Source organism: Abramis brama (assembly GCF_963993115.1).
Source record: "Abramis brama genome assembly, chromosome: 25".
NCBI lineage: Eukaryota > Metazoa > Chordata > Actinopteri > Cypriniformes > Leuciscidae > Abramis > Abramis brama.
Genome location: NC_139987.1, coordinates 7500827 through 7528565, shown reverse-complemented (window position 1 = coordinate 7528565; position 27739 = coordinate 7500827). Strand labels below are relative to the sequence as shown.

Here is a 27739-nt window from a genome sequence, read left to right as displayed (position 1 = left end):
CATCCCGTCTGAAATGATGCAATGCTGCCATCTAGCGGTGAAGGCCACACAACGCTTTCTCAATCGTAGTTGATGATATTAGTAAATAAATGAATACGTATGAAAATGAGTCACATTCTTTTGCTTTATTTTCTGCTTTGTCCTCACAAAATCTAAATGATTTTTCATTTACAACAAATGAGAACGAGTTTGTCCCTAAAACAACATATTTAAAGAATACAAATAGACATACAAGCTTTGAGTTTTGGGGTGAAAAAGGTCCCCCAATAAATAATTATTTTAAGCCATTGTACACCGCTATATAGAAGTGCTTTGCACCCTGATGGCTTTTTATACCCGACAGACTTGTATTCTGCATGAACTTCAAAAAAAAAAAAAAAAAAAAAAAAAAATCTGCTAAATCTGAAGATTGTAAATTGTGAACAAAAACAAGCATTTGGAAGAATCATTAAATAATCTCTAACCAATACTGTTAATATTCAGTACTCATAATACTCATCGAATCCTTCAATACAAATGATCAAGTATGATTCTTGGTCACTCTAAAAATCAATATTAGAATTTGATTTCCAATTTCAAAAACAAGTATAAATTTGTGTTACGTTATCATTTGAGTATAAAATAAAGTCCTCCTTTAAAACCATCAGGTCACAGTCGATTTTAACCAGATGGCACCACTAGGCGGCGCCACAACATTAATAAATCAAGGCTAACATAAAATGAATTGCAGTTCTTTGAACCGCTCGTCATGTAAACTGTCAGAACAGTTGTCTAGATACATGCATGAAGACCCTTGATAGTCTTACGCAACGATTCACAATTATACATTAACAGCAATAAGGCATTTTATTGCATTCCAAAAAAAAAAAAAAAAAAAAAAAAACTAAATGTAATTTGTACTAGTTAGTGTATTGTACAGAACTCTTTCCAAAAGACAGCAGTTTATCAGCGTAACTCACTGAGCACGTGAAGTGCATCACAGACACAGCATGAGCTGCATCTCGATCATTTTGTAGGAATCCAAGGAGACTGAAGGTCCTCTGCTGCACACCCACGCTTCACTATCTTGTCTTTAGGGAACGTCTGTCTAAATGCTCTGTTCCTGTGGCGTCTCTCGGTTATCTCATTGTTTGGGTGTGTGCGTCAGTCTTACTAAAACCGGCTCTTCACTGAAGGCAGTACTGTATAATTCCTCCACTTATCCTCTCATGCATAACATAAATTAATTCTGGCGCCATTTACTCGCGCTCGTGTCGTTCCAACCGCATCACTGTGGAACACAAGGAGAAATTCTGAAGAATGTACAGGTTGCTCTTTTCCATATGCGATTAATACAATGCGCTTTAAAACTTAAAAAATGCAGCAAAAGTAGGCCACCTATTTTAAATAGAACTGGGTTGAACATGTCAATTTGTCATGTCAATCCAAATATCAAAACTCAACATATGCCACACCCATACCTAAAATACATATTTTACAGTCACTGTTATGTGTTATTCACAATTTCAACTTAAAAATCACAAAGTCTGTTGTCATAAAGGAGCTGAAAGCCCCTCCCTCACAAATCTCCTTCATAATCTAGCAGTTTTAGGTATGTAAAATATTTTAATACACTCATTTCATTCAGTTACAATTTATGCTATGTCAAACCCTTAAACTGCAGGAAAAAAACCCGGCAGGTTTACAAGTAACCCATTTGTGCCGGGAAACTTGCCAACTATGCTACTGGAAACCATTTGGTAATGGTTTTAATAGTTAACAGTTGATAGTTTGTAATGTTTGTAATGGTATTCGTAGTGGAAAATATTAGAACTTCTCTGATGGTTTCATGTTGTTTTTTTCAGCAGGGACTTTAAATATTTATGTTTAAAAAAACGAACTGCAGTAATTATATTATATTATATATATTATATCATTAAAAGTTATTAAGATAATTTTATTAATATAAAAACTGCCTAATGTTCAATTAAAATGTTTGTATACGCATTGAATCAAATTGAATCGTGATCAAACTGAAATGAAAAGCTTGTGAATCGAGATCGGGATTGAATCAGTCTGCAAACCGGAATCGAATCATGAAACTTCTGTCAGTACCCATACAGCCCTAATGTTTGTGCTATATTCCAGGATTTCCAAGACGGTAGAAACAGAACAAGATTTTGTAATGTTGGGCTTCGTGTGGACCCCTTTTATGATGACTTTATTGTGCAGTGAAAAGAACAACCAGAACATTTTGCTTCCACAAAACAAAGAACGGCAAATGTCACGAGCGCGAGTAAACGAGGACAGAATGTCCTCATGTGAACTATCCCTTTGAGAGCATGTAAAGAAGAGGTAACATCCATCAAGCTTTTTTGGCTCCGCTCCTCTGTTTCTGTTTGCGGAGGTGAGCCTCGATCTCATGTCGGAAGAGCAGCATTCCCAGCTGGCCGTGCGAGGCTTCGTTCATGGCCTTGGACTGCATGCACATCTTGTACTGGTCCGGGGGTAACTCGTCCGCGCAGCGCTTCTCATGCCACAGGTGGAAGAGGCCACGGGACGGGGCGCGCACTACTAGTAGATTACTGTGGAGGTACTTCCTGTACAGGTGCACGTCCTCGCCGCCCCAGCCTTTAATGTCCACATCGAAACCCCCTGGAAGAGTAGGAGACAGTCAATAGGGCCATGAACATTATCACATTTCTTGAATAGCAAAAGATCCCTCAAGGAACCCTCAAGCAATAGAGATGTGGAGCTCAACATTTAATGCCAGTCTTCTCAAGATACTAAAATCCAAATTCTAGCAAATTCTTCTGGCCAAATGGTTCTAAGAACGGTAAGGAACGGTTCCAGTTATATTTCCACTTGAGATTGGTTAGGCACGGCGCGATTACAAACCGTTACAGCACACACAACGCCTCTGGACCAGATTTCTCTCAACATGGGGACATGAGACCTGTCAGTCAATACATGGGAAAACAAAGTAACTTGCACTACTTATTTGAAAAAGTAATCTAGGGCTGTGAAGCGATTAATCGCATCCAAAATAAATGTTTGTTTACACATAATATGTGTGTACTGCGTATAATTATTTTGTATATATATATATAAATACACAAACATGCATGTTATATATATTAAAGGTGCTCTAAGCGATGTCACACGTTTTTTAGGCCAAAACATTTTCTGTCACATACAGCAAACATCTCCTCACTATCAGCTAGCTGCCAGTCCCCTGAACACACTGTAAAAAAAATGCAGTCTCTCACAAGCGGCAAGAAAAACAAACTGGCCCAGCCTGGACCACGAAACATAACAAACAGTGTTCCAGCCAATAACCGACAAGAATGATTTGGGGGTGGGGGTTAGTGTGTGTGCACATGAAGGGGGGTGTGGGGAGTGGAGGAGAGAAGCATGAAGAGGGAAGTTAGCTAGAGGAGAGATGTCCTAACAACGACTAACGTTAGAATTATATTCTCTTGAATTTTGATTTGGCCGACACACGACCAAAGAGACGACGTTCCGATGAACGAATAGCAAAGAAGAGGGAAAAGGAACGTGCGAAATCTCGAATTTACATCGTAAAAAAGGAGGAGGAAGACATCGGAGGAGGGAGTTTTGTTTGACAATACTTTGAACGTCAACAAGAAGTGACGTCACCCAGCATCGCTTAGAGCACCAAATATTTTCATATAACACATTTTTCTTAAATATATACCTGCATGTGTGTGTATTTATATATACAAAATAATTATACACCGTACATACACATATATTATGTAAACACAAACTGTTATTTTGGATGCGATTAATCATTTCACAGCCCTAAAGTAATCTGATTACTCTCGTTACTAATGCGTTACACAGTGGAAAATAAAACCATATCCATACCGGCTGGGCCGGATCAGCAAGAAATGGAACAGTTAAGCAAAGAGAATGGTTCACCCTAATGGTGGGAAAGTGGCTATAGTCTCAACATGTTCAGTTGTTTTGTCAAATAACCTAAAAATCTCAATGACTTCTTAAAGGGACAGTTCATCCAAAAATGTACTCACTCTCCTCCTGTCCTTACAAACCTTTACGACTTACTTTCTTCTGTGTAACACAAAGATGATATTCTGAAAAATGTTTCAGCTGTCTCTGTCCATACCCATCCGACATTTAAACGTTTATTCATGGATGAATCAACATCATGGATAAAGGATTAATCAGTTAAATTGTGTACGTTCTGTACAGATCTGTACTTTTGTTGATTTGTACATATTTAGTTTACCTTTTTAAAACCATTTAGCACTAAACATTGTGTAATATTTTTTCCAAGTTGAAACAATTTACAACAAACATCATTGGTCCAAAACCAATTAAAAAAAAATAAGAACCCCCCCCCCCCCCCACAAAGATCCTTTTGAGTTCCACAGAAGAAAGAATGTAATTTAGGTAAATGATTAAATAATTGTCACTTTTGTGTAAACTATCCTTTTAAGAGAAGAAAAAGGCAGTCAAGAAGAATTTTATTCTAAAGATTGTTTAGTCAATCAGGCAGAAATAGCTTATTATTCCTATCTATTTAAGGCAGCAACAGCGCATTTAAATCTGCCCCCTGTATTGTTAATGCGGTCAGCTGTTTATATGCATCATCTGTTGTTGTTAAAAGGAAGTTTGAACTTCCCTCAGGACAAACAGCTCTGTTGTCTGTTCCTGTGTTATTGTGTAGGAAAGCGTGTAAATGTGTATTTTTTCAGTCTGAATCTCCATTTGAACAGTATATGGTGTAGATTATGTATTTGTTTCATAAGCACAATTAAGCAAAGTATTGACTTCCCTTAATGGAGCATAGTATTTTTGCCATCTGTCTGCTGCTGTCAGGTAATGTTACTCATGTCCACACAGGTAATCGGTTAAGCCATGAGAACTGCTTGATTCTCACAGGTCGGACCTCTTGTGCTCACTGAGATTGCATTATTATTTGATGGTCTGTATTTTACTTCTACATACTGTCTCTACATAAGTGCTTTTTACATTCAAAGCTATCTTAAAAAGGACATTTACCTATATTGATGAAGTCGGATCTGTATTGGCAGGTCATTCCAAACCCAAAGTCCCTCCAAAAGCCAGTGTCCTTTTTAATGATCTGTAAAAGAGTGAATACTGATGAGTATGACTGATGGGTATCTTGTGTCTCATTCACGGTCCAATTTTATCACTTGCCAAGTCGCAAATGTGTGTAAAAATTGATTTGGTGAGTAAATAAAACTGCCAGTTGCCAGTAACTATATAACAAACTCAAAGAATGATGGTGATTTGAAAAGAATTTCAACAAGTGTTATTATCGTTATAAGGTGCAGTATGTAATATTGACAGCTAGTGGTTGAAATGGGTACTGCAGTCCAAATTCAAAATATTGGAGAGAGTTGTTTCCCCCGCCCTCCTCAGACCCTCTGCCAGAGAGCCATCTCTCAAACGCATCTCCAGTATTTATGCCTCTGGTCATGGAGCTTTTTAGATGAATGCCGAGGCTTTTTAGGTTGGGTAGAATCTGTGATCTCTGACCCAGTTTGCTGGCTTTTACAGCTGCAGTTACACTATGTTTTCCACCAATTGACAACCCAGGGTATTGAAATACTTCTGAGTAAACTGAAAGTGGGCGGGAAGTTGCTGTTTGACCATGGAAAAGGTTTGCCAAGTTACAAAGCACAATGTCACTCCAAAGGGAGTTATTCTCTATTTCAGTAAGCATGGTTTCTGAACTCCCTGAAACGCCTCCATTGTAGTCTTAAAGGCACACTATGCAAGATTTGTACCTTAATATAACAGCTTCGAAATAATTTTGATGGTAAACAAACTCATAGTAGGGCGAATCATCCCGATAATAAGGGGGGGGGGGGGGGGGGGGGGCACTGGCAAAACCAGCAATGCAAGTTTGAGAGGTGGCGCCCCGACAAATCTTGCGAGAATCATGACTTGCTTTACGGCACGACGTCACATACATCAACAACATATGAAGCAGCCTCTATGGAAGACACTAGCACGCACTTCAGAGTCGACGAAGAAAACGAAGAAAGCGCGGTCGGAAGAGTGCAGAGACGGCTCTGCGTGAGTGGTTTTACATCAGTAACGTTAAATACAAGTACTCCACAGTGACTCTAGGGCAGGGGTGGGCAAACTACGGCCCGCGGGCCACATACGGCCCGTTAGGCTGTTTAATCCGGCCCGTCGAGTATTTAAAAAATTGTCTTAAGATCGCATTAATTTTGCCTTTTTCTTGCAATACTTTGCGTTATATATAAATTGCGTTGCATATATTTGACAATCGGAATATCAGATATTTCATGCCATAGCTAACAAATGTAAAAAAGGAAAAATGACATAAAAGCAGATCATCATTCATTCAGCGCTGTTGTGGCTGCGGTGTGTCACGTAACAAGCTAGACGCGTCACCATGGAAACCAAACAGACAGCAACTTAAGCGCATAGACTTGGTGCACGTTAATGTTTTTTCCTTTTTTTGAAAACTCACAGAGAAAAAAATGTTTGGTAACCGCTTGCACACGTTTAGTTTTTCCTTTGATTTTTCCTCTATTTAGTTTTGCTACTCTGGATTTGTGGATGTATCCTCCTGACTGATTCCGTTTACAAAACCTTTATCGCCCGGCTTTCGACTACGCTCCCCTGACGTCTGCCATGTACAGAACCCGGTTTTGTTCATTAAATGTTCTGATCTGCATTTGCTTTTTATGTTTTATTTTATTATACTTAAAATAAATTTGTATATTCGTTTATTTCGTTTTTTTTCCAAATTTTCGTTTTTTAAAAATTAACCTCAAAACATAACATGCTAAATGGGGGATATCTAGCATAAAAAAAATGTATTGTCAGAATGTCGTCTCTCAGTTGTTGAATTTCGCGCAGACGTTGCCACAACGTAAATGTGTTTGCTCAGCCCGATCTCATGAAAGTGCGAATACCACGAATTGTATTTGTAGTTCTTATGAAACGCAGTTTTCGCGTGCATATGATACGCACTTAAAGGGATAGTTCGCCCAAAAATGAAAATTCGGTCATCATTTACTCACCCTCAAGTTGTTTCAAACCTGTATGAATTTCTTTTTTCTGCTGAACACAAAAGAAGATATTTTGAAAAATCTCGGGTAAACCAAACAGTTGATGGACTCCATTGACTTCCATAGTATTTTTTTTCCTACTATGGAAGTCAATGGGGTCCATCAACTGTTTGGTTACCGACATTTTTCAAAATATCTTCTTTTGTGTTCAGCAGAAAAAAGAAATTCATACAGGTTTGAAACAACTTGAGGGTGAGTAAATGACAGAATTTTAATTTTTGGGCGAACTATCCCTTTAATGGAGTGTAATAGGCACGCACTCCGCACCCCTAATCCTAACCAAAGGGTTTACAGTGTGCAGCATATGCACGCAAAAAAATATATTTTTGGCGTATAAATGGCACGAGAAATAAAATTTGTGGTATAGATACGCAATTTAATGAGATCGTGTTTCATAATCTGCTACTGGGCCGGCCCTCTGTCAAATTTTAAAACCCAGTGTGGCCCTTGAGCCAAAAAGTTTGCCCACCCCTGCTCTAGGGGTTGCTGTTTGAGAAAAACAGAAACTGCATAGTGTGTCTTTAAGTTTTCTGTCAGTTTGTTTGCTGGCTTCCATGGCTGCAATACACTGTGGCAACCCCGATGTGGAAATACTACTGGGTAAACTGTCAGTGGGCAAGAACACACAAACCAAAACAAAACACATTTCGACCTGGAACGCACATTCAAAGTAACTGGCTCTTGCATTGTTTTTCAAAGAAACAAGTATTTGAATTTTGGGTTACACTTTATTTTAAGGTGTCTCTGTTACAGTGTAATTATATATTTAAGTACTGAGTAATAGTAATTAACAACATGTACTTACTATAATGTTAGGGTAGGATAAGGATTTGGTTGAGAGTTAGTTGATTGTAATTATGCATAATTTACTGTTATTACTATGGTAAGTACATGTAACATATGTAACAAGGACACTGTAAAATAAATTGTTACCGAATTTTGCATGTTTCTAAAGCTCTACAAACATATGGTACTTTTATGCTTTAGTACAGTTAAAAAAAAAAAAAAAAAAAAAATGAACATATAGCACTTTTAACGAAAAATAAAACAAAAAATAATTTAAGCTTTACTAAATTTAATAATTTAATAAAAATAAAAACGTAACTAGAAAACTGAAACTAAAATACATTAATAGCCACTAGATAACATTGCCTTAACCGATCAAAACGGATATATATGGAACAAAATCATGAAGGGTCTTTTTTTGCAAAATGCAGTAAAGAGAGAGAGACTAACTTGTATATGCTTTTCCTCCCATTTGTCCCTAATATGCATGGTAATAGCTAAATTACATCACTCTAATAATAGCAAAAACTTTTTTTTTTATCTATATAAATATTGCAAAATATATAGTCCATTATTATTATAGTCCAATATATAGGCCAATAGATTTTCTCAATTCAATCAGCATTTGCGCATTATCAGCACATTTAATCAAGCTCTTTATTATCTACACGTCCAGAATATCAATGCCACGCGACCGTGATGATTGTGTGTTCCATCACAATGTGGCAATTAATCACATCAAACTTGATGAAGCATTTTAATCTCCTGATGAAATGAGTCGCATTACCAGCTGCTGTTCCACAGGGGGGATGTGATCGTGGCTGCCGTAGATTACAGCTGGATTGTACTGGCTGAAGAGAACTGGGTAAAACACTTTCTTTCCTAAGACAGAGTAAGACAATGCCATCACACAGCTGGCTATGATACCAACACGACAATAAAGCACTTAATTAGATGGCCATCCTCTCCCTAATATAGTCTAAGAAACAATATAAATGTATTTACACTACCGGTCAAAAGTTTGGGATAAATAATTTATTCCTGAATTATCACATGATCCTTCAGAAATCATTCTAATATGATGATTTGCTGCTCAGGAAACATCTATGATTATTATCAATGTTGGCCATTTTTAAGTGTCCAAATACTTTTTGGGGCTATATATAGCGTTTCCTCTCACCGGGCTGGGCATTAAGACGACATGTGTTCAGGAAGTCGGCTGTGAAGAAGATGTCCACGTCACAGAAGAAGAGCAGGACATTGCCTCCCTTCCAGGCACGAGCGCCCACATCCAGCCCTCGACCCCGAGAAAACTCCTCGTTCAGCTGGATCAGAGTGAAGTTACGGAAGTTCAGCTCCCTGCAAGAAAATCACAGACTGTCTCATAACGGTCACTGGAACGTTCTCTCGTTGATAAGCATTATCTTATGTTGTTCTTTAACAACATCTGTTTTTCTGGAAACAACGCCATATCAACAGGAGACAAATCATAAGCAAACATTCATGACTGTGTGTCAAGATCAATTAAAATATCAGATCATTAGACCTTTTTTTGTTTTTTTGTTTACTTTAAAGAGGACCTATTATGAGGGGAGCACGTGATTTATTTGGTCTGGTTCTCAAGGGAGCATCTGGAGATGATGCTTGGTACTCACTCTTTATGCGGCACACTTATCATACAAGCTGCTAACATGTAAAAATGTAAAAAGTAAACGCTGCTAACATGTAAAATGTAAAAAGTAAACGCATGTTCATCTTTGTTAAAGCTGTATTTTTATTTTATTTTATTAACATTAATGACAGCAGGAATATTAGGCTGCTGTCACTAAGACTGAATGCACAGATCGCATATACTGACACACATCCGGTTTCTTTCTCAACTATTCACTTATGAGATAACCGAGAGAATACTTGCCGAGACGGGTATTTTGACATCATTTTCGTGTGTATAGCCGCATTTCCACTGAAATTACCCGGAACAATTTGTCCCAGGAACTTGTTTCCCCCCAGATCAATTGCTGTTTGCGTTTCCATTGTGGTCTAAAGTACCGTGAAGATTAGGTAAATAGACCGGTGACGTAGGACCAGTTCCAACTGGATTTCGTACTCCGCATATAAGCTTAATAAAGCCTGAACCTCGTCGTCTGTCCATCGGTCGTATTTTTTAAACTCCATTGTTGATTCGAATAGCAAACAACCCTTAATGCACGCACCGCGACAGACTTTTAACAATGGTGGTTGAATTAAAATGCTGCGTGGAGTCAACCAATCAAAATGCTGCGTGAACTCAACCAATCAGCATGGTCAGCACCCAAGTCCCACCCCCAAAATGAGGGATATTCATTTAAATAATTCCCACCCAAGGCATAAGCAAAATAAAGGGTTAATACTGCGTTGAAACTCATGGTTATAGTAAGGGGACATTTCCCAAACACGCTGGAAGTAGTTGACCAATCACAACACACTGATCCAGCCGACCAATCAGAGCACATTGTACTTTTCAGAAGGAGGGGCTTCATAGAGACAGGAACGAAACGGAGCATTTCTGACAGACTGAGAAGAGAGGTGCAGCAACGATGTCAAATATAGGAAAATAATGTGTTTTCTGAACATTCAAGCATGAAAACCTGCTCTAGTTGAGCCCAAATACTAAATCAAGACTTTGAAAAAGGGCACAATATGGCCTCTCTAAAACTTTTTATCTTAAAGAATTTAAAGATTTATTTTTAATGAAAATGGTACCCAAGTTTTTCAAAACCATGTGAATCCAACATGAATACAAAGAGTACATTACTACTAAAACTAAGCACACTAAATATACACGTCTCACTGTCTGTTGGGGGGAAAATTAAGTCGATTGTGACGGTAGTGAAAGATGTGCTGTGATTGATGGCGGGTGCAGATTTTACAGCGTGACCTGCATCACTTCTCATGGATAGAGGGAATAACAGGCATCCTCAGCCAGTCTGTGTGACTATGAATACAATCAACCGCATAGACACAGAGACACACTAGATGATTAAAGTGTAATGTGCTGGGCTTCAGCCAAGCTGTATAAAAGCTCAATGCCACCACACACAGAGTGCAGAGATAATACCTGCTATTAAAGCCATACAGCTGTTTTAGCAGGAACAGGAAGAGACACTTCCTTTATATTACTGAATCACTAGCAGTGAATCACCATGTTATCAAACACTCCACTCTAATGGAGAGAGGATCAGTCTTTGGCCTGAGAAAGACCTTTTTTAATAAACATACATTTTGTTGTTTTTGTTTTTTACAACGGTTTTGATTTTGGGCAAAGACTTAAAAAAAAAAATTAATACTTTTAATCAGGAAGTACTTAATAAATGACTCAAGATTAAAGACATTTATAATCTTACAAAATATTTCTTTTTCAAATAAATGCTGTTCTTTTGAACTTCTTTTACATCAAAGAATCCTAAAAAAATGTATCATGGTTTCCACAAAAATATTAAGCAGCACAACTGTTTTCAACATTGATGATAATAATAATAATAAAAATAATAATAATAATAATAATGTTTCTTGAGCATCAAATCAGCATATTAGAATGATTTGGTAACACTTTACTCAAAGCCTTCATACATAATGCTTTATAAAAGTATTTTAATACATGAATTATGCATTGTAATGCATTGCTTGGTCTCATGACTAAATGTAACCACAGTTATAATGCATTATAATACTAGATATAATATCTATTAATTGTTACACCTTTAGAAAGTATAATGCATTAAAACACATGCCAACCAATTTCAGAAGTAAAAAGTAATCTGCAAATAGTATATTGCATTTTAACTTTGATTACAATTATTTATGAAAATATTTGATGCATTATAATGTACATTATGAATACGTTTATAATGCATTATACATAAAGGCTTTAAGTAAAGTGTTACCAATGATTTCTGAAGGATCATGTGACACTGAAGACTGGAGTAATGATGCTGAAAATTCAGCTTTACCATCACTGGAACAAATTACAGTTTTAAATATATCAATACTAATATATAATAATAAATATTACTAATTAATTAATATAAATATATTAATTTTAAATAGAAACTATTTTAATTTGTAATAACATTCCATAATATTATTGTCTTACTATATTTTTTTCTTTCAAAAACAAAAAAATCTTACCAACTCTAAACTTTGGTTTGGTGGCATGCAAACATGAACAGGACACAAAAAGACAGAAAAGATGGTATTCATAAAAAAGCAATAAAACCCTGGAGCCACAAGCATTCAGACACTAGAAAAATGCTTGTAAAGCACCTGTCACATGTGGCTGCCCGCTGCTCTCATTGGCCCAATGCAAAAAATAGGCCAGAATGTCTGCCTGAAATAAAAAAAAGCACCTACTTTCCCTGACCGAGATTCATAACCCACGAAAATATTGCTGCAACCCATGGGAGTTACACTGAATAAAAACCAGTCATTGTTAACATACAGTATAGCCGGCAAAAAAGTTTTCAAGAGCCACTAGTCGTGAAGATTTAGAGCAGTTACAAATAGCCGTTTGTAACAAACAAGATTTGATTTAAGTCACATTAGCGGAACAGATTTGGAAAAGAGCCCGGGGCGTTTCAGCATGCATGTGATATTCAATTCACCATCAGCCACACACACACACAAAAAGAAAGTATAAATAATATTTCTTTCTATTTCTCCAAATATTTCTTTGTATGATACTGACTTGTTTTCAAAGGCTGTCTAGGATAGTTTTCATTCTGTCATTAATTGCATTTTTTCCATTTCACTTCAGCTTTGGGACCTCTGCTATTTTATATAGGGCTAATTATAAATCACTATAGACTACACTATATACACTATATATTGTATATAGGGTTTACAGTATACTTAGCCTGGTTTTTATTAGATTTAGCTCAATTCTGGAGACAAATTTGTCCCCAAACTATATCTAAATGAATCCACACACAGTTACTAGCATGTCTGATCACTCCAGGGTTATGCTTAATTGTGGTTATTTCATAATGAGCACTTGGATTATAAATGTCATCATCAATATTAACATGAACCAGGTTTGTATAATGCAGTGTTACTTACACTCTCTTCCCTTTCTCAAATGAACACAAATTATTCATGTGTATGGATTGACTTTGCCCGGCAGATCCGGATATCACATCTACCTACTTCTGTGAGGACTGACACTAATGGTCTTATAGCAGTGAAGCGTCTACAGATTCTTAACAACAATGTGTGTGTGTCTTCAAAAGAGCGAACATTTCTGTTGTTTATTTTTTTCAGTTTTTTATTCATTTATATATATCATTACATTCATTATATTTTTTATAATTCTACTTATTTTCTTGCTCTTGCAATGCTTGCTATTGTCATTTAATCTTAATATTGTGTGGTTTCAAGAGATCTTTATCTTCAAAGGTTCGAGATATAAAAGAATGTCTCCATATCAAGGGTTGTCAACGGACGATGTTGTAAAGCTGCAATTTATGGAAGCTTGTTTCCGCCACAGAATAATAATAAAAAAGGTAACCTTTTTTATTTTTTATTCCGGGGAGGAAACAAGCTTCCATTGTAATTTTCCATTTCTTTTTGTGCACTGTAAAAAATTATCGTGATTTTAATGGTAAAAATGTGACAGTAAAAACCTGTTAACCGTTTAACAGTAAGTTTCCTTACTATGGTGAATAACTGTTATCTAACCTTACCCGTAAAATACTGTTAAATTTCAAGTCATTGTATAATTTACAGAATAAAAAACATAAATTGACATTCCCAGAATTCCTTATGTGACACTTCAAATTTGATGCATTTCAATTGAAAAATTTTTTTCTTATTTTTTTTTTCTAATCAGTTATGTACATTAGGGTTTTATGTTACATCTAATGTTGTTAAATTAATGTTTATTGCAGTTTTTCATGTCATGTGTGTTCCCATGATTGTGTTTAGTGTTTGTGTGAATGACACTGTGCACCTTCTATACATTAGATTCATCATGTGACTTTCTCATTTTTGGTGGTTGTCATTGTATTACAAAGGTACAAAACATATATTAGTATAGGTTGGTAAATTAACATTATTTCAGTTAATGAAATATGTTTTTACTGTAAATTTAAGTTAAATCTGTAAAACCTAAAATGCTTCTACTGTATTTTTACGGTAAATTTATGGCAACCAGCTGCCCTGCCAGTTTTACAGTGTGTGGTATACACACTGTGAAGACAAAGGTCAGACTGGCAGAAAAAGTACAGGATGAAATCTGAGCATTGAAAAATGATATTAAGATGATAAAAAAAAAATACCCTGCTAATTTTTCATCATCATCATCATCATTTCATCTCCTGCTTTCTGCAATTTCGAGGCTCTCTCAGTCAACCTCTCAGGCTAATAGAAGGCATTTAGTTAAAATAAGAAGTTGTTGGCGTTGGTCATTCAAGGCGACAAAAGTGAAAGTGACTCTTGGTGATGTGGGATTCAAGCATTTATGCAAATGATCAGTCAGCCAATGCAGCAACTGTCAGATACTGTATGAAGTGTGTGCAAAATGAAGGTAATAGCAACTGTGAGCAATTTTCCTCTTCTCAAATTATTTCTCTCTACCCACATATAGGGACATAAATCACAAAAATGATGTGTGGAAAATAGTGTCGAAACCTGTGGCGATTCCAAGTGGGTTTGATTCATGCATTTATAGTCATTCATCTTGTTTATGATGTGATGCATTATCTACTGCAACAATACATTTACAAATGCTTTCTCCCATAGAATGCTACATTGGCACATTGAAGTTATGGTCAGATGTTCAAGGGCGAAAATCCTTATGAAATCCTTGCAAGTATCAGTAGAAATACTCAGTATACTATGGGTAAATTCAGGACACACAAGGTGACCCGGCGGGAGACACAATTTGTGGAATAATGTTCACTACCACAGAAAGGCAATAATTTTGGTTTCAATACTGTACTTACAAATGGAGGGCTACACTGTAAAACATTTTTGTAAATATGATAAATATGATATAATGATTGATTAAAATAAAATCTGATTAATGAAATTGAGAGCTTTCTGTCCCTCCATTGACAGTCTACACAACTACCACTTTCAAGCCTCAGAAAGGTAGTAAAAAGACGTCATTAAAGTAATCCATGTGACTCCAGTGATTTAACCTCAATTTTATTAAGCTACAGAAGTGCTTTGTTTACTTTAATGACGTCTTAATACCTTTCTGGGGCTTAAAAGAGGTAGTTGTGTAGACCGTCAATGGAGGGACAGAACTCTCTCAGATTCATCAAAAAGATCTTCCTTTGTGTTTCGAAGATGAACGGGGTTTGGAACGACATGACGGTGAGTAAATTATGACAGAAATGTCATTTTTGGGTCAATCCTATAACTTGTATTTAAGGAAAATGACTTTAAGAAATTAAGGTATAAGCATTTAGGTCTGCAGGGAAGTTACAACCAATTAGCTCTAGATGTCTGGAAGAGAGCTGGAATGAACAATAAGGAAACTGTGGAAAATCCAGTTAGTCTAAAGTACAAAAAGAATTAAGATCCCTTGATTTCTGGATCAGAGAGAAGCCAATGAATTCCCACAGAAGGAACAAGAGCTGTGCTGATTATTGGCCCTTCCCTACTTTGAAAGGTACAAGGCCATTGCTTTCCCATTTCTCTAACAAATCCACTCCAAAAAGTGTCCTTGTATGTGGGAACAACCTGGTCAAAGAAGATAAATCTGAAAACCAATGAGTCCAGTTGCATTTCAATGCTTCTCCATAAAGAGAAAAGCCATTTTCTTCCTGTGAATTGAGAGATATCGTATCCGCTGCAATGCAGGGAGGTTTCCAGCATGACCCTGGCTGGATTCCAGGCAATCAACTGCTCTGTTGATTTCATCTGCCTCCGAGCGGCATCTGAGGTGACCTGTTATTTTCACACTGGATGGAGGTCAGAGTCACTGCAGTCTAACAGTGCAGATTCACTGACCTCCAATCTGTAAATCACGACAGTGCCGCTAACCCCAGCTGTGCTCTCATGATTACAGATTTGAGGTGTGTGCGCCAGTGCGATTGATGATAACAAATAGTCAAAGAATATAAGAAAGCATTTCGGGTTATGACGTTAACCGATGGCTCCCTGAGACAGGGAACTTTAACACTGCTCTTGGATTGATGCTATAGGGGTACGACATCCGAAGCACATGTGATAAACACGCCAATTTCATTGGCCGATGACGTCACATGCTTTGATTTATGATGGGCAGCATACTCCGCTGCGATGCGACCGTGTCCCTCTCCTACTGTCCCACACATATATATCTCTATATGCATATACCATGCTGTATATACAGTATATACACTGCCCGGCAAAAAATTGGATTTAAATAGGCAAATGCTTAAGGGTTTATGATTGGATCATTATTGCAATGTTTCTTACATGTTATATATTTGGTAACAGTTCTTCTAACCCTAGTTGATGGAGTGTGTAGATTTTCATTTCTTAAACAGCCATGTAGGAAGACGCATCATGGCCATATTCCAGGATGACAATGTCAACATTCATCAGGATCAGATTGTGAAAGAATGGTTGTGAGGAGAAAGAAGAATCATTTTCACACATGAATTGGCTCCTCTGAGTCCAGACGTTAACTTCATTGAGAGTCTTTGGGATGTGCTGGAGGAGACTTTACAGAGTGATGGACTCTTGCATTGTCAATACAAGATCTTGACCAAAAATGTATGCACCTCTTGATGGATATAACTGTTGTGATGATATTTCTATTAAGAGGTATATACATTTTTGGTCATGATCTTGTATTGACAATAAAGTCAACTCCAGCACATCCCAAAGACTTTCAATGAATTTAAGGTCTGGTGAAAGGTCCTGGCAATTATGTTTCCATGTATTTTATATAAAAAAAAAATATATAAAAAAAAGCGCTGAATGTCATATGCTGATTGTGAAACATGGAACACCTCATTTGTTATATTTCGTGTTAACAAGAACAATGCACTGCAGCTTTAATTCAGTGGCGCAGCAAAAATAGACTCGCCATCAAAACGATCACGGCACCGCGCCGCCTCAGTGTACAGCGTGAATTGTACTGTTAAAGATATATTAATTACACATTAATGTCATGTATTCTACATCTTTATTTATATATTTATTACAAGATATTATAATCCGATATTTATTAATATTTATTGTAAAATTACATATATTTAACACCACCCAAACTTTGATGCATATATCTTGTTAAAAATTCAAGCTGACTGTGCATTTGATTATTACTAGGTATATCATCATCATCATCTTTTATTAATACAACTCGTTCAGCATTTAATATATTCATGAAGATGGGTATTTTAAGTCTTGCTTGATCTATACATTTAAAGGAATTATTTATGTTGATTAGCACTATGTAGACTTTCTGATAGCAGAAGCTGAGTGTGTTCATTTGATCAGTTTAAAGACCTACAGTTCGGTCGATACCCATAATGCATTCGGGATTACTGGAAGAAACTTATGAAACCCCTCTGGTTCCTTTTTGTTTAACTGTATTTCTCAGCCTTAACCTCAGCCTTATCTGCTCCACTGTGTGGATACACACACATATATTAACATGCCATACCTCGATGTGTTCTCCAAGGTTCCTTTGACCTCGTTCATCTGGTCCCTTCCAAAGTAAACCACGGTGAGGTGCACCCGCCCGTCCTGCTTCACACACACCTCTCTGTAGACATGCACAGAAACAAACACACACTGAGGTCAGCACTCAGCGGGACAATCTACAGCTGCACCAGCTCGAAAGGAACATTGACTGAAAACTGAGTAAGAGAAAGCAGAGGAGGACAAATATAATAAGTGCAAAACACTTTAAAACCAAAGTATTATTCATAACTGATATATTGTGATGCCAAATCAAAATATTTTGCATTACTACAACAAAAACTATACAAAGCATAGTGGGTAGAGTAGGCATCATAAAAATAGGTAGCATAATTATATACACATTATAAATCCCAGAATGCATTGCAATGAGCTCAGTGGGAAGAAATTATGCAAGATGAAAGAGCTATTGAGTCGGCCTTGAGAGAAGCATGTATGAAGATACTGTTGCAGATTTTGACAAGACAAGCTCACCCTACAGGGCCACTGCAATCGCAACACACAAGGACTGCAGTGCTAGCGGGAGATCCCTGATCTGAAGCAGCCACATTCTGACAGAAGTGTGGCGAGTGTTTTGAGAAGATCCTGAACATGATCTTTCTATGTCCAACGCAAATAAAGGCATAGTTAGACTTCAGAGATGCTTCAGTTCTAAAGCGTGACATGATGATTTTTGATGGTTAGTGGTAGTTTAGCGGTTCAGATTTGGTTTAATCCCTGAGGGGGGAAAACTTGAATGGGAAAGAGACATCTTTTTTTGTTTTTACCATTTTATTGAACAAAAGTATGGAGAGAAGCATGGAAACTGGAATGGGCATATTGCCAGTGCCACATTCAAACCTATTTTTTCTTATTTATTAAACATTTATCAACGTCTCTGGAACTCATAGTTCTCTGATATAATGTGCCATACCTCTGTATAATTCTGAGGAAACAAAATAAATAAAACAAAATTAGCATATAAATACACTACCATTCAAAAGTTTGGGGTCAGTAAGATTTATTGCAAGGGTGCATTAAATATGACAGTAAAAGCATTCATAATGTTACAAAAATGTTCTATTTTAAATAAATTTTGTTAATGTGAACTTTGTATTAATCAAAGAATCCTGAAAAATATGTATTATGGTTTCCACAAAAATATTGAGCAGCACAACTGTTTTCATATAGTAAATGTTTCTTGAACATCAAATCATCATATTAGACTGATTTCTGAAGGATCAAGTGACTCTGAACACTGGAGTAGTGATGCTGAAAATTCAGCTTTGAAAACATTGTCAAATATATTGAAACCAAAAACAGTTACATTAAATTGTATTGACATTTCACTATAATCCTGAATTTATTGTATTTTTGATCCAGTAAATACAGCCGTATTGAGCATTAGAAACTTTTGAACAGTAGTTATGGGGTTTTGTTAATGCCTTTTTGAAATGGCACATCCAGTATTCATATATTCATATCATATTCCACAACTTGGCACATGAACACGAAAACAATATAAACAAATAACTAATGTGAATAAATAATGCGACAAAAGCGCATGCACACGAAAAAACTAGAAGCTGTTCTTGTGTTGAGTATACAAACGCTATCTATATGCTGTACTATATGCCATGTACATGCCACAACAAATTAGTGTGATGGTCTGCTGGCATTGAGCTCATTCTGATCGTAACCCACAATCCCCTTGTTTGTCCTCTCTTGCCTCTGAAACGAGAATGAGGTCAAAGTGTTTGTTCAACCCCTAATACAAGACTCTTAAAACACTGCTCAGAGGCACTAATTAAAAAAAAACTGAAATTAGATGTAAAACAGGCTGTTGAGGTTGGAGAAAAATGATTCAGAAAGTCTAACAGATGTATAGGGAAAAAAAGGACTGAAGAAACTTTTCAAAAATAGGGTAAAAAATTAGCCTGGATGCCAGCCGAACTTAGCCCCGCCCACAAATTTTTTAGGTCGGGAAGTTCGGTCTGGACTCGATCCATTGAGGAGCTATTATGCCCGAACAAAAATTGTTCGGACCAATCAAATTGTCAGGGCGGGCTTTATATGATGATGGACAGATGAGCAACGTAACGTAATCATCCACGTCACCAACGAGTGCTTGGGTTGAATTTGTTTACAACAAAGATGACTGCCGCTGGAGAATTGAGATTTCACGAGTTCATACTTACAAATAAGTCAGATAGAATAAATGCATATTTGGCGTGCTGTCCAAGAAGAGCATTCGGCCCGAACCCAAAGTCAAGGAATGTTAGGTGAGTTGACATAGTGAATAAATATCTGCTTCCTCTCATGCTGATAGTGTAGACCGTAGTAGACGGTAATTGTTTGATGACAAGTTGATTGGATTGATTATTTGAACGTGCTCCTCTCGAACTTTGTTTATAAAACATCATGTGTAGAGTCCGCCATCGCGTCTGTTATAGAATATATCAACAGCGCATTCATTTTAAAAGAGGAACAGAGAACCGCGATCAAGGCATTTGTCGATCGGAAACATGAATGAAAACATACGTCACTTACTCCGTTGCTCTGATTGGTTGTAGGTCTATCCAATTGAGTGCAGAGGCATTTTCCTTCCTGGTGCGGTTGAAACACGCCCCATAATCAAAGCTCAATGGAGCAGTATCAGACTCACATTCTGACTAGAATCTGAGTATGACGACGTCAGGCTAGTAAAAAATAGGACCCAAAACCATTTCAAACATGACAACTCTCAAAGCAGTTTTGGCATTTAATGAATATGGCAATGTTAATATATTTAGATTTGGCGGACTAGATCCGCTACGCTGCTTCTGCGACTGTATGAACTTGCCACTGGCATTAGATACACAGACACGCTGCTGTGAGCATGTAAGATCTGCTGCTGCTGCATTAATAGACATGCAGATTTAGATTTAGGCAGGTGGAGCTGGGGAGGTGAAGGGTTTCAGAGGAACTGCAGGACTAGACTACTGCAAACACTGAACCAGACATTATTACGTCATAGTGCGATGAAAGACCGCCTCTGCAGAAGAAGATCAACCCCTACTTCTACATCTTCGCCTCTTTAGCCCCACCCACCATTTAGCACATGTCATGTTGTAGTAAACACGAGAGAGTCGCAAACACAGGAATACTCTAGCAACAAAATGATAGAGATGTGTCTGAGAATTACAAGATGTTTTGAAGTGCCAATTTCTGGAAAAAACATCCTAAGAAAGCATGGATAAACTTTATTTTTTAACAAAGTTCCAGTCAGATCATGTCAGTAAGACACTGTTCATTTGATCGCTTCATTTTACTGCAAATTCGTTTTTAAACTAGACAGTTCGACGCAGGCTTTTCAGAGACTAAAAATAAAAGATGATGCATGCAGTGCCAACTACCGCAGTTTTATTTAAAACACAACACTGCAAATGACAATGTATACGTTTTTCACTTTATTGAAAATAATGAACTATGAATAGCCTATAAGAACGACAGTGGTACATTCATTCATAATTTGTTTACATGAAACACCGTAAGTTATCGTTTGTCAATTATAACTGTAGTAACTCCAAGTACTTAAACTTTATTTGACACAACCAAGACTTATAAAGCATATTTAATATGCATAATGTTTCACATTGTTGGCAAGTGTTTGTAACTACGTAACGAGATATTTTTAAACATCGGAAGTTTTCAAAACAATTCCACACATTTAATGGCGGGGACATTGAAAATGATTGTAATGTGCAAAACTGTTACCCATTTATAGCAGTGGGAAAAAAAGAGAGTGTTCGAAAGAGAGGGTCAAAAACAGGATAGAAAATAGCTTATTTTATAAAATAGGATTTTTGGTGTAAAAATCTTGGTAACATTTTAAGTGGACCTGAGAGAACATTATAAATTAAAAACAAAAAGTGCAGTTCATGACCCCCTTAAAGAACACTTTATGCCAAAAAGATTCTATATAAGGAGAAATATATGTTTATACTACTATATATATTAGTCTTTAAATATTAAAGGTTATTTAAGGTGTTTTATGTTTTGTGTGATTGAGTAAATCGTGCAAAATTAGGTTTGCATGCTAAAATGAACTGAATATAAATTCAACAAATAATGCTTTAAAAATACTGGACACCAAAGCATGCCTTATTCATGGAAAGTGCCAGGAAGATATGTATGAATGTGAGAAAGAAAGAAAGAAGGGGGCAGAGGATGATAAATAACAGATAATAACGGAGAACGAAAAGAATGAAAGGTGTCACCTGAAGTTGTGCATAAACTGTTTGAATTTGTCGGCTCTCTGGGACAGAGGCAGCACAATGTTAATGGGCATGTTGGCGGTCTCCACAAGCTCACTTTTCACTTTCACGAGGGGGCCGAAGGGGCGGAAGAGGACCAGCCTGCGGAACTCCAGCTTCTGCTCGCCGCGGAAGGTCAGCTCGTACAGCGTGCCCTTGTCCTTTTCAGTGCGCGCTATGCCTGCAGAGATGAGAAGACATTGAGAACAGTGAAGAAAAGGAGCGATTTTCCCCGAACACCCACACGGACACGCACACACACACACGCACAAGCAAAGCAAAATTCAAAGAAAACTAAAGCTCAAGGACAAATACTACAAAGATAAACACACAAACGGAAGGAAGGAATGAAGGAAGACACAAATCAAGATTAAAAACGCAGACATTGAAAAGATTGTCACAAATCTCTTGCCTGAAACACCGAGAGGAAAGTAACATTGTATTTGCAACTGTGTCTCTAGATGTTTTTGTCTTGGCAAATTCAAGGACAGTGTGAGACATTTTTGGATTCTCTTCTAAAACTCTAAAAAGGAGACTGTGGGTCTTATTCACTAACATTTGCATGGATTATTTCATATTTATATGCTAAGGAGAAATTCTCACGAACAATAATTTTGTTTCACTGTATGTGATGAAATATAATTAAGATGAAATGTATAAAATTTTATCTTAACATGATTATAAGGACATTCAGGCTGCGTTCGAAAACTTATGAAGCTGATTTGTTGCCTCGCTGACTTTATAGGCAGCGTTTGTGCTGATTTCGGACAGACTTCTAAAGCAGCATAACATTTTTTTAACGATTTACAGCAAAATAGAGAGAGATTTGGTGATGACTAAGTGAATATTTAATTACTACAATAATAATTTCTCACTAGAAATGACATCAAAAGTGGAAAACATTGGTCAAAAATGTACATTAACACACAAACTGACCAGCAACCACAACTTTCAGATGCCATCTTTATTTTTATTATATTTAACTGTCACAGAATGGAAAGCACAGGATTGTGGGATATCAAAGCCAGCGAAGGATACATCTATGCTGCCATGAAGGTATCTCAGGAGACAAGATTTAGACGTGCCTTGAAATGCTTTCTCGGAAGGCAGCATTTTTAAGCTTTCGGACGCAGCCAAAGAGCATGTGATTTTTGAGTATGTGTGGTTTAAGTTGTTCCAACATTTATGTATTTTTTGTGAATTTATATTATATTTTAGTATGAAAGGTATTTGTGAATCATGATTTGTTTGTGAAAATGACAATCTTTCGCAGATTTCACACACATATTTTAGCTTACAAATGCTTAGTGAATGAGAAATTGAGATAATAAATATATCTCATTTGTTTTTTTTTATTTCCTATCAGAATATATGAAAATTCATCATTTATAAACAACATACAAAATCAAATTGGTGACATTAAGTGTGACAAAGAACTAACTAGTCTTATAGGATAAAAATGAGACAGCAATGAGACTCAATGGAGAACGAGATTTCTCTCAAAAGTCTTGCAATGAAAAGTCACACACTGCAATTTGAACTCTAACATTTCTCGTAAAATTCTTTAAAGATCAAATTATCTGAGCTATGCTAGAGAATTTCAGAAGAAACATCTGGGCAGATGTTGAGAGAGTACCAGGTCATCTGAGGCTTGGGTAACATACTTTCACGCTTCTGGAATGATCCAAATAAACCCTTTAGAGAGATCTGCACTGTACAGCATCAAATGTGTAGGCCTGTTGTTCAGGTTTCATATCAGTGGTGCTGATAGTGCTATAAAAGGCATAATGACTCTTATTCTAGAGAAACAGAATATCATGCTCATTCAAGGTTTGCACATAACAGTCCCATTTGAGTTGAATGAAGTATGTATACTTCACAGCTTCATACTTCATTAGCTTTGGTAGCACAGTGTGGTAATGATATTATGATCTAAACTGGGAAGTATGTGTATCTAATTTTGTGATAAATTTGTATGAAAGTTGCTATGGTGTTGTGTGCAGTGTTTAGGTCATTTCTATGCAATTGCTTGAGTGTTCTGGATGGTTTCTACAGTATGCGTTTGCACACTGGACAAAGTCAACAGACTTTGACTTTTATAATATTCTGGTCCATTGATATGTCTCGAGATCTTCTATCAATAGAAGTCCGTGGGATTTTTTCACCTGTTTTATTGTCTGCCTGGTGAAATGTGCAAGTTTGATCATTGAGATCAATTAAAGCACAATTCAACAAGCCACACAAGTTTGTCCAAATCCTGAACCCAAAGCAGCAACAGTGATGTGGTCTGCCTTAGTAAACTAGCAAACTGGAATAATGATCATGTCCAGCCCCTTTCCATTCCACACATAAAATGCTTTTATGGGAAAAGCAGGGCCATTAGGGAAGCCATCTGAATCAATACATGCTACTAACAGCAAAAACATCAAAGCATAACCCGCAGGCTGAATTCCACCTCACTGAAAAACTAGCTACAGTAAATAAGACAAAACATTTCTTCGCTCAACATAATCACGTGAGTTACCGAACATTGGTAACATTATCTCAGGGAAAAATTGCACTTTTAGCATGACCTGGGATTTCTTTCCCTCTCTAAATTGGATCGTGTCACCACAAAAAGGGTCTGGGTAAAGGAGAACTATATACAGTTAGCCAACAGAGATAACGGACACAGGATAATGAGAGAGAAACATGTATCCCTTGAGGAACGGGGTGGGAGAGTTATTTTGTGGGTAGAAAAGACACGTTTTCTGTAAACATTCCAGTTTGCTGAAGCACCATTTCAGGGATAATGGTCAAGCTTCCTGTGTTTTTTCAGGGGCAAATATTTTTAGAATGTCCAACAATATTATTCAGTCTCGTTCAGTGTTAGCAAGACGTCTGGGTAAACTGACATTGTATCTGGACACTGCGTTGTAAGTTTTAACAGACAGGGCCTCTGGCTAAGACTTTGGCCTTGGCTCTCTTTGAATTCTTCACAAGCTCTCCATTGTTGATGTGAAGTAAAGTAGGTCTATTCAATTATACAGTCAAATCAGTCAGTTAAAGGACTCAGAAGCGGCTCGAATTGACAAGAAATAGCCTAGTCTTCTTTATAAAGATGCACACATTTATTTTTTGATTTGATAACACCAGCTAGACCAGCAACAATCCAGCATAAACTAGCATGAAGATTCTATGCTGGTCTTTTCAGCAGGAATGTTTGGTAAATCTCACTTCTGCTTTCAGCTAAGATAACTGATCTTGAAAGCAAATTTAACCGTAGCTCAATTCTAGCACTGCAGTTTCAAGTGCTGGGAACTGTTATTTGTGACTAAACAAGGTGCATAGCAACATGAATACTGTATTTCCTGTAAAGTCTATAACCACTGAGATGTGCCACTTTCTCTCTAGAGGAAATGGCAGAGATGACACAGCTCGGAATATAAAGCACCTGTGTTCATTTCCTAGAGTCATCACAGGATATCCTGACTAGCATGTTACCATGGTTTACGGGATGCACTAATGTTTTACTGATTTGGTTCTAAGTCTGCAAAAAACACAGCATACAACTTCTGCAACATGCTTCAGATATCATTTTGAGAGACTTTTTTTCCAAATCTGTCCAACAAGCTCTAAAAACCTAAATCAATGGCCCAGAGACATGCAGATATGTCCTATGGTACATTATTTAAGGTAAAGTTTATCATCTCTGCACCAGCAGCACTAAATGGAATAGCATAAATAATGTTTCCAAACAGTCTTCCAAAAAACTCCTACCATCCTTTCCAAACCACTCTTAACTTACACCATGTAACACTAAAATCTTGTGGCTATACAATTGAAACAGTCAGTAGTTTAACATTTACAGATTGGCTGTCGATTGAGCTTAACTTGAACTGAGCCTGGAATATTAGCTTCTTACCTTCTATAAAGTCTGATGGTGTGTAGACTTTACTGGCTTTCATTCTGTCTCCACCTTGATGCGGGGCATTGAGAGACTGCAGCGCACTCTCCACCACCTCCCCCAGCTCGTCCCTGCGGTCCTTCCTCACCGGCTTCTCTTCGGGGTGACGGGTCAACCCCATTTCCAGCTGGTAGACGCGTTGTAAGGTGAAGCTCTCAAAGGGCACCACAGCGTACTCGCTTGGCAGTCGCACGCCACTGTGTACCTCAGCCCGGCTCAGCTGGCTGCGTAGGAACTCCTGCAGGTCGCTGTGACTGCGCTCGTCAGCCACGTCACCCCCCGTGCCCCTCCCGGCTGTCTTCTCCAAAGAGTTCTGCATGCCCTTAAGTTGTTCGCTCCGTTCCTGGAGAGCCTCTTTAAGTTGAGCAATTTGTTTTTTCAAGCTGGCAATATGCTGCCGGTGCTGCTCTTCCCGCTCTTGAAGCAGGGCCTGAAACCCTTCCCGTCCAGCAGGGCCAATAGGGGCACCTCCAACACCACCTGGCCTGCTTGGACCCCCAGCAATAGCCATCCCTCCAGGCCTGGGAAGGGGTTGCCCAGCCATGGGCTCATCAGTGTGGGGGCTGCAAGAGATGACATAAAGGAGGGAAAGGCAACAGCACACCACCACTAACAGAACACCCACACGTGAGAGCCAGAACAGCAGACCCCTGCGCAGCATCACAACTGACAACCTCAACAGCAAGGCGGGTAAGAAGATGTAGTTCAATAAAGTTGGGGCATCTGTGTGTACCATCAAAAACAAGACGTAAAGATCAGCCAAAGGCTGCCCGCGCCAGAACTGCTTGTTAAGTCACCAGCGTATACGTTTTTGATTAAAAAGAAGAAGAACTGTTTGCGTTTTGTCTGTTGACTAAAGTCTCATATTTCCCAGGTGCAGACAACAAAGCAAGTTTTGTTCAAATTTTTACTGTCGATTACCATTTCACCCGCTCTTTAAACTTCAGCCTGGCTCTTCAGCCACATACTTTGTCATGGGTCAAGTTACGGCCACTTCCTCCTCTTCAGGGTACTCTTAGTTCTCTGTCCAGACAAATAAACCATTTGACCAGTTCAGTAGCGACATGTGCATATCTCCATCTGGTGAAAATTGCTCATTCTTCTTGGAGGTAGCGTGACAGACCCTCGAGAGAATGTCTGGAATGGATCCTCCATTCTACAGCGCTCACAATGACCCAAAAGAGAAAACCATTCATTGCAGGTTTAGCCATTAAACGTCAATGGCTTTGGTCCATTAAAAATTAGTTGGCTGCTCATATGCCATCCGTTTCTGTAAACTCCATATAACAGTCCAATGTTGTTGAAAAGACAAAAATGTTGTTTCCCAAAGAGTTTTCAGTCAGTCTCTATGCCTTCCTTAATCTCTTCAGAGTCTTCTGCATGTTTCATCATGTGCAGCTTCTGATCTTCACAGATTTATCTAGAAAAAGGTAGAGAAAGGAAGATTAAATTCATTATGTTCTGTAGAAACAGATCTGTAGGTGGATGAAGGTCTCCTGTGTGTTAATCAGTCAGGCTTCAAAGTACATCAATACTGATTGCTTGGCATTATCATACCATTAAACAGACAAAATAGAGATGAGGGAGACAGGGTTCAAGTTAGTCTCTTATTTGCAAACACACCGTGTTTATTTTAAAGTGACCTAAAGGTCTAAATTCAGGACCTAGGCAGACAACAAAGCATTCTGGGACGGCTCCAGTTCTGGAGAACAGTGCCGTCACTGATGTGTGAAAATAAGAGATGTGTGTTAAAAGCAGTCTTATGGGAACACACCTGACAACTCACACGGGGGAAGAACAGCCGCACTGTAAGTCGAGCAAACATACACGAAAGGCAGAGCATTCATAGACATACACACGTGCATATGCACACAGTCACAAACACATGTGTATCTGTGATCACGGGAACACACAGGAACACTGTGTTAGCGAGTTGGAAAGCTGTGGTGGTAAAAGAT

General features: G+C 37.7%; 1 protein-coding gene across 1 annotated transcript in view; it reads right to left on the bottom strand.

The window, feature by feature from the left end:
• Positions 1-2157: 2157 nt before the first annotated feature.
• csgalnact1a (chondroitin sulfate N-acetylgalactosaminyltransferase 1a) overlaps positions 2158-27739 on the bottom strand; it is a 35980-nt gene continuing 10398 nt past the window's right edge. Inside the window, exons 2-8 of the mRNA XM_084105228.1 lie at positions 25740-27201; positions 21800-22016; positions 17524-17625; positions 9067-9245; positions 8674-8768; positions 5029-5110; positions 2158-2634 (exon numbers count right to left, since the gene is read on the bottom strand). Of these exons, the coding sequence (XP_083961354.1) occupies positions 2345-2634; positions 5029-5110; positions 8674-8768; positions 9067-9245; positions 17524-17625; positions 21800-22016; positions 25740-26517 (1743 nt within the window). The 5' untranslated portion in view covers positions 26518-27201 and the 3' untranslated portion in view covers positions 2158-2344. The remainder of the gene's footprint in view (positions 2635-5028; positions 5111-8673; positions 8769-9066; positions 9246-17523; positions 17626-21799; positions 22017-25739; positions 27202-27739) is intronic.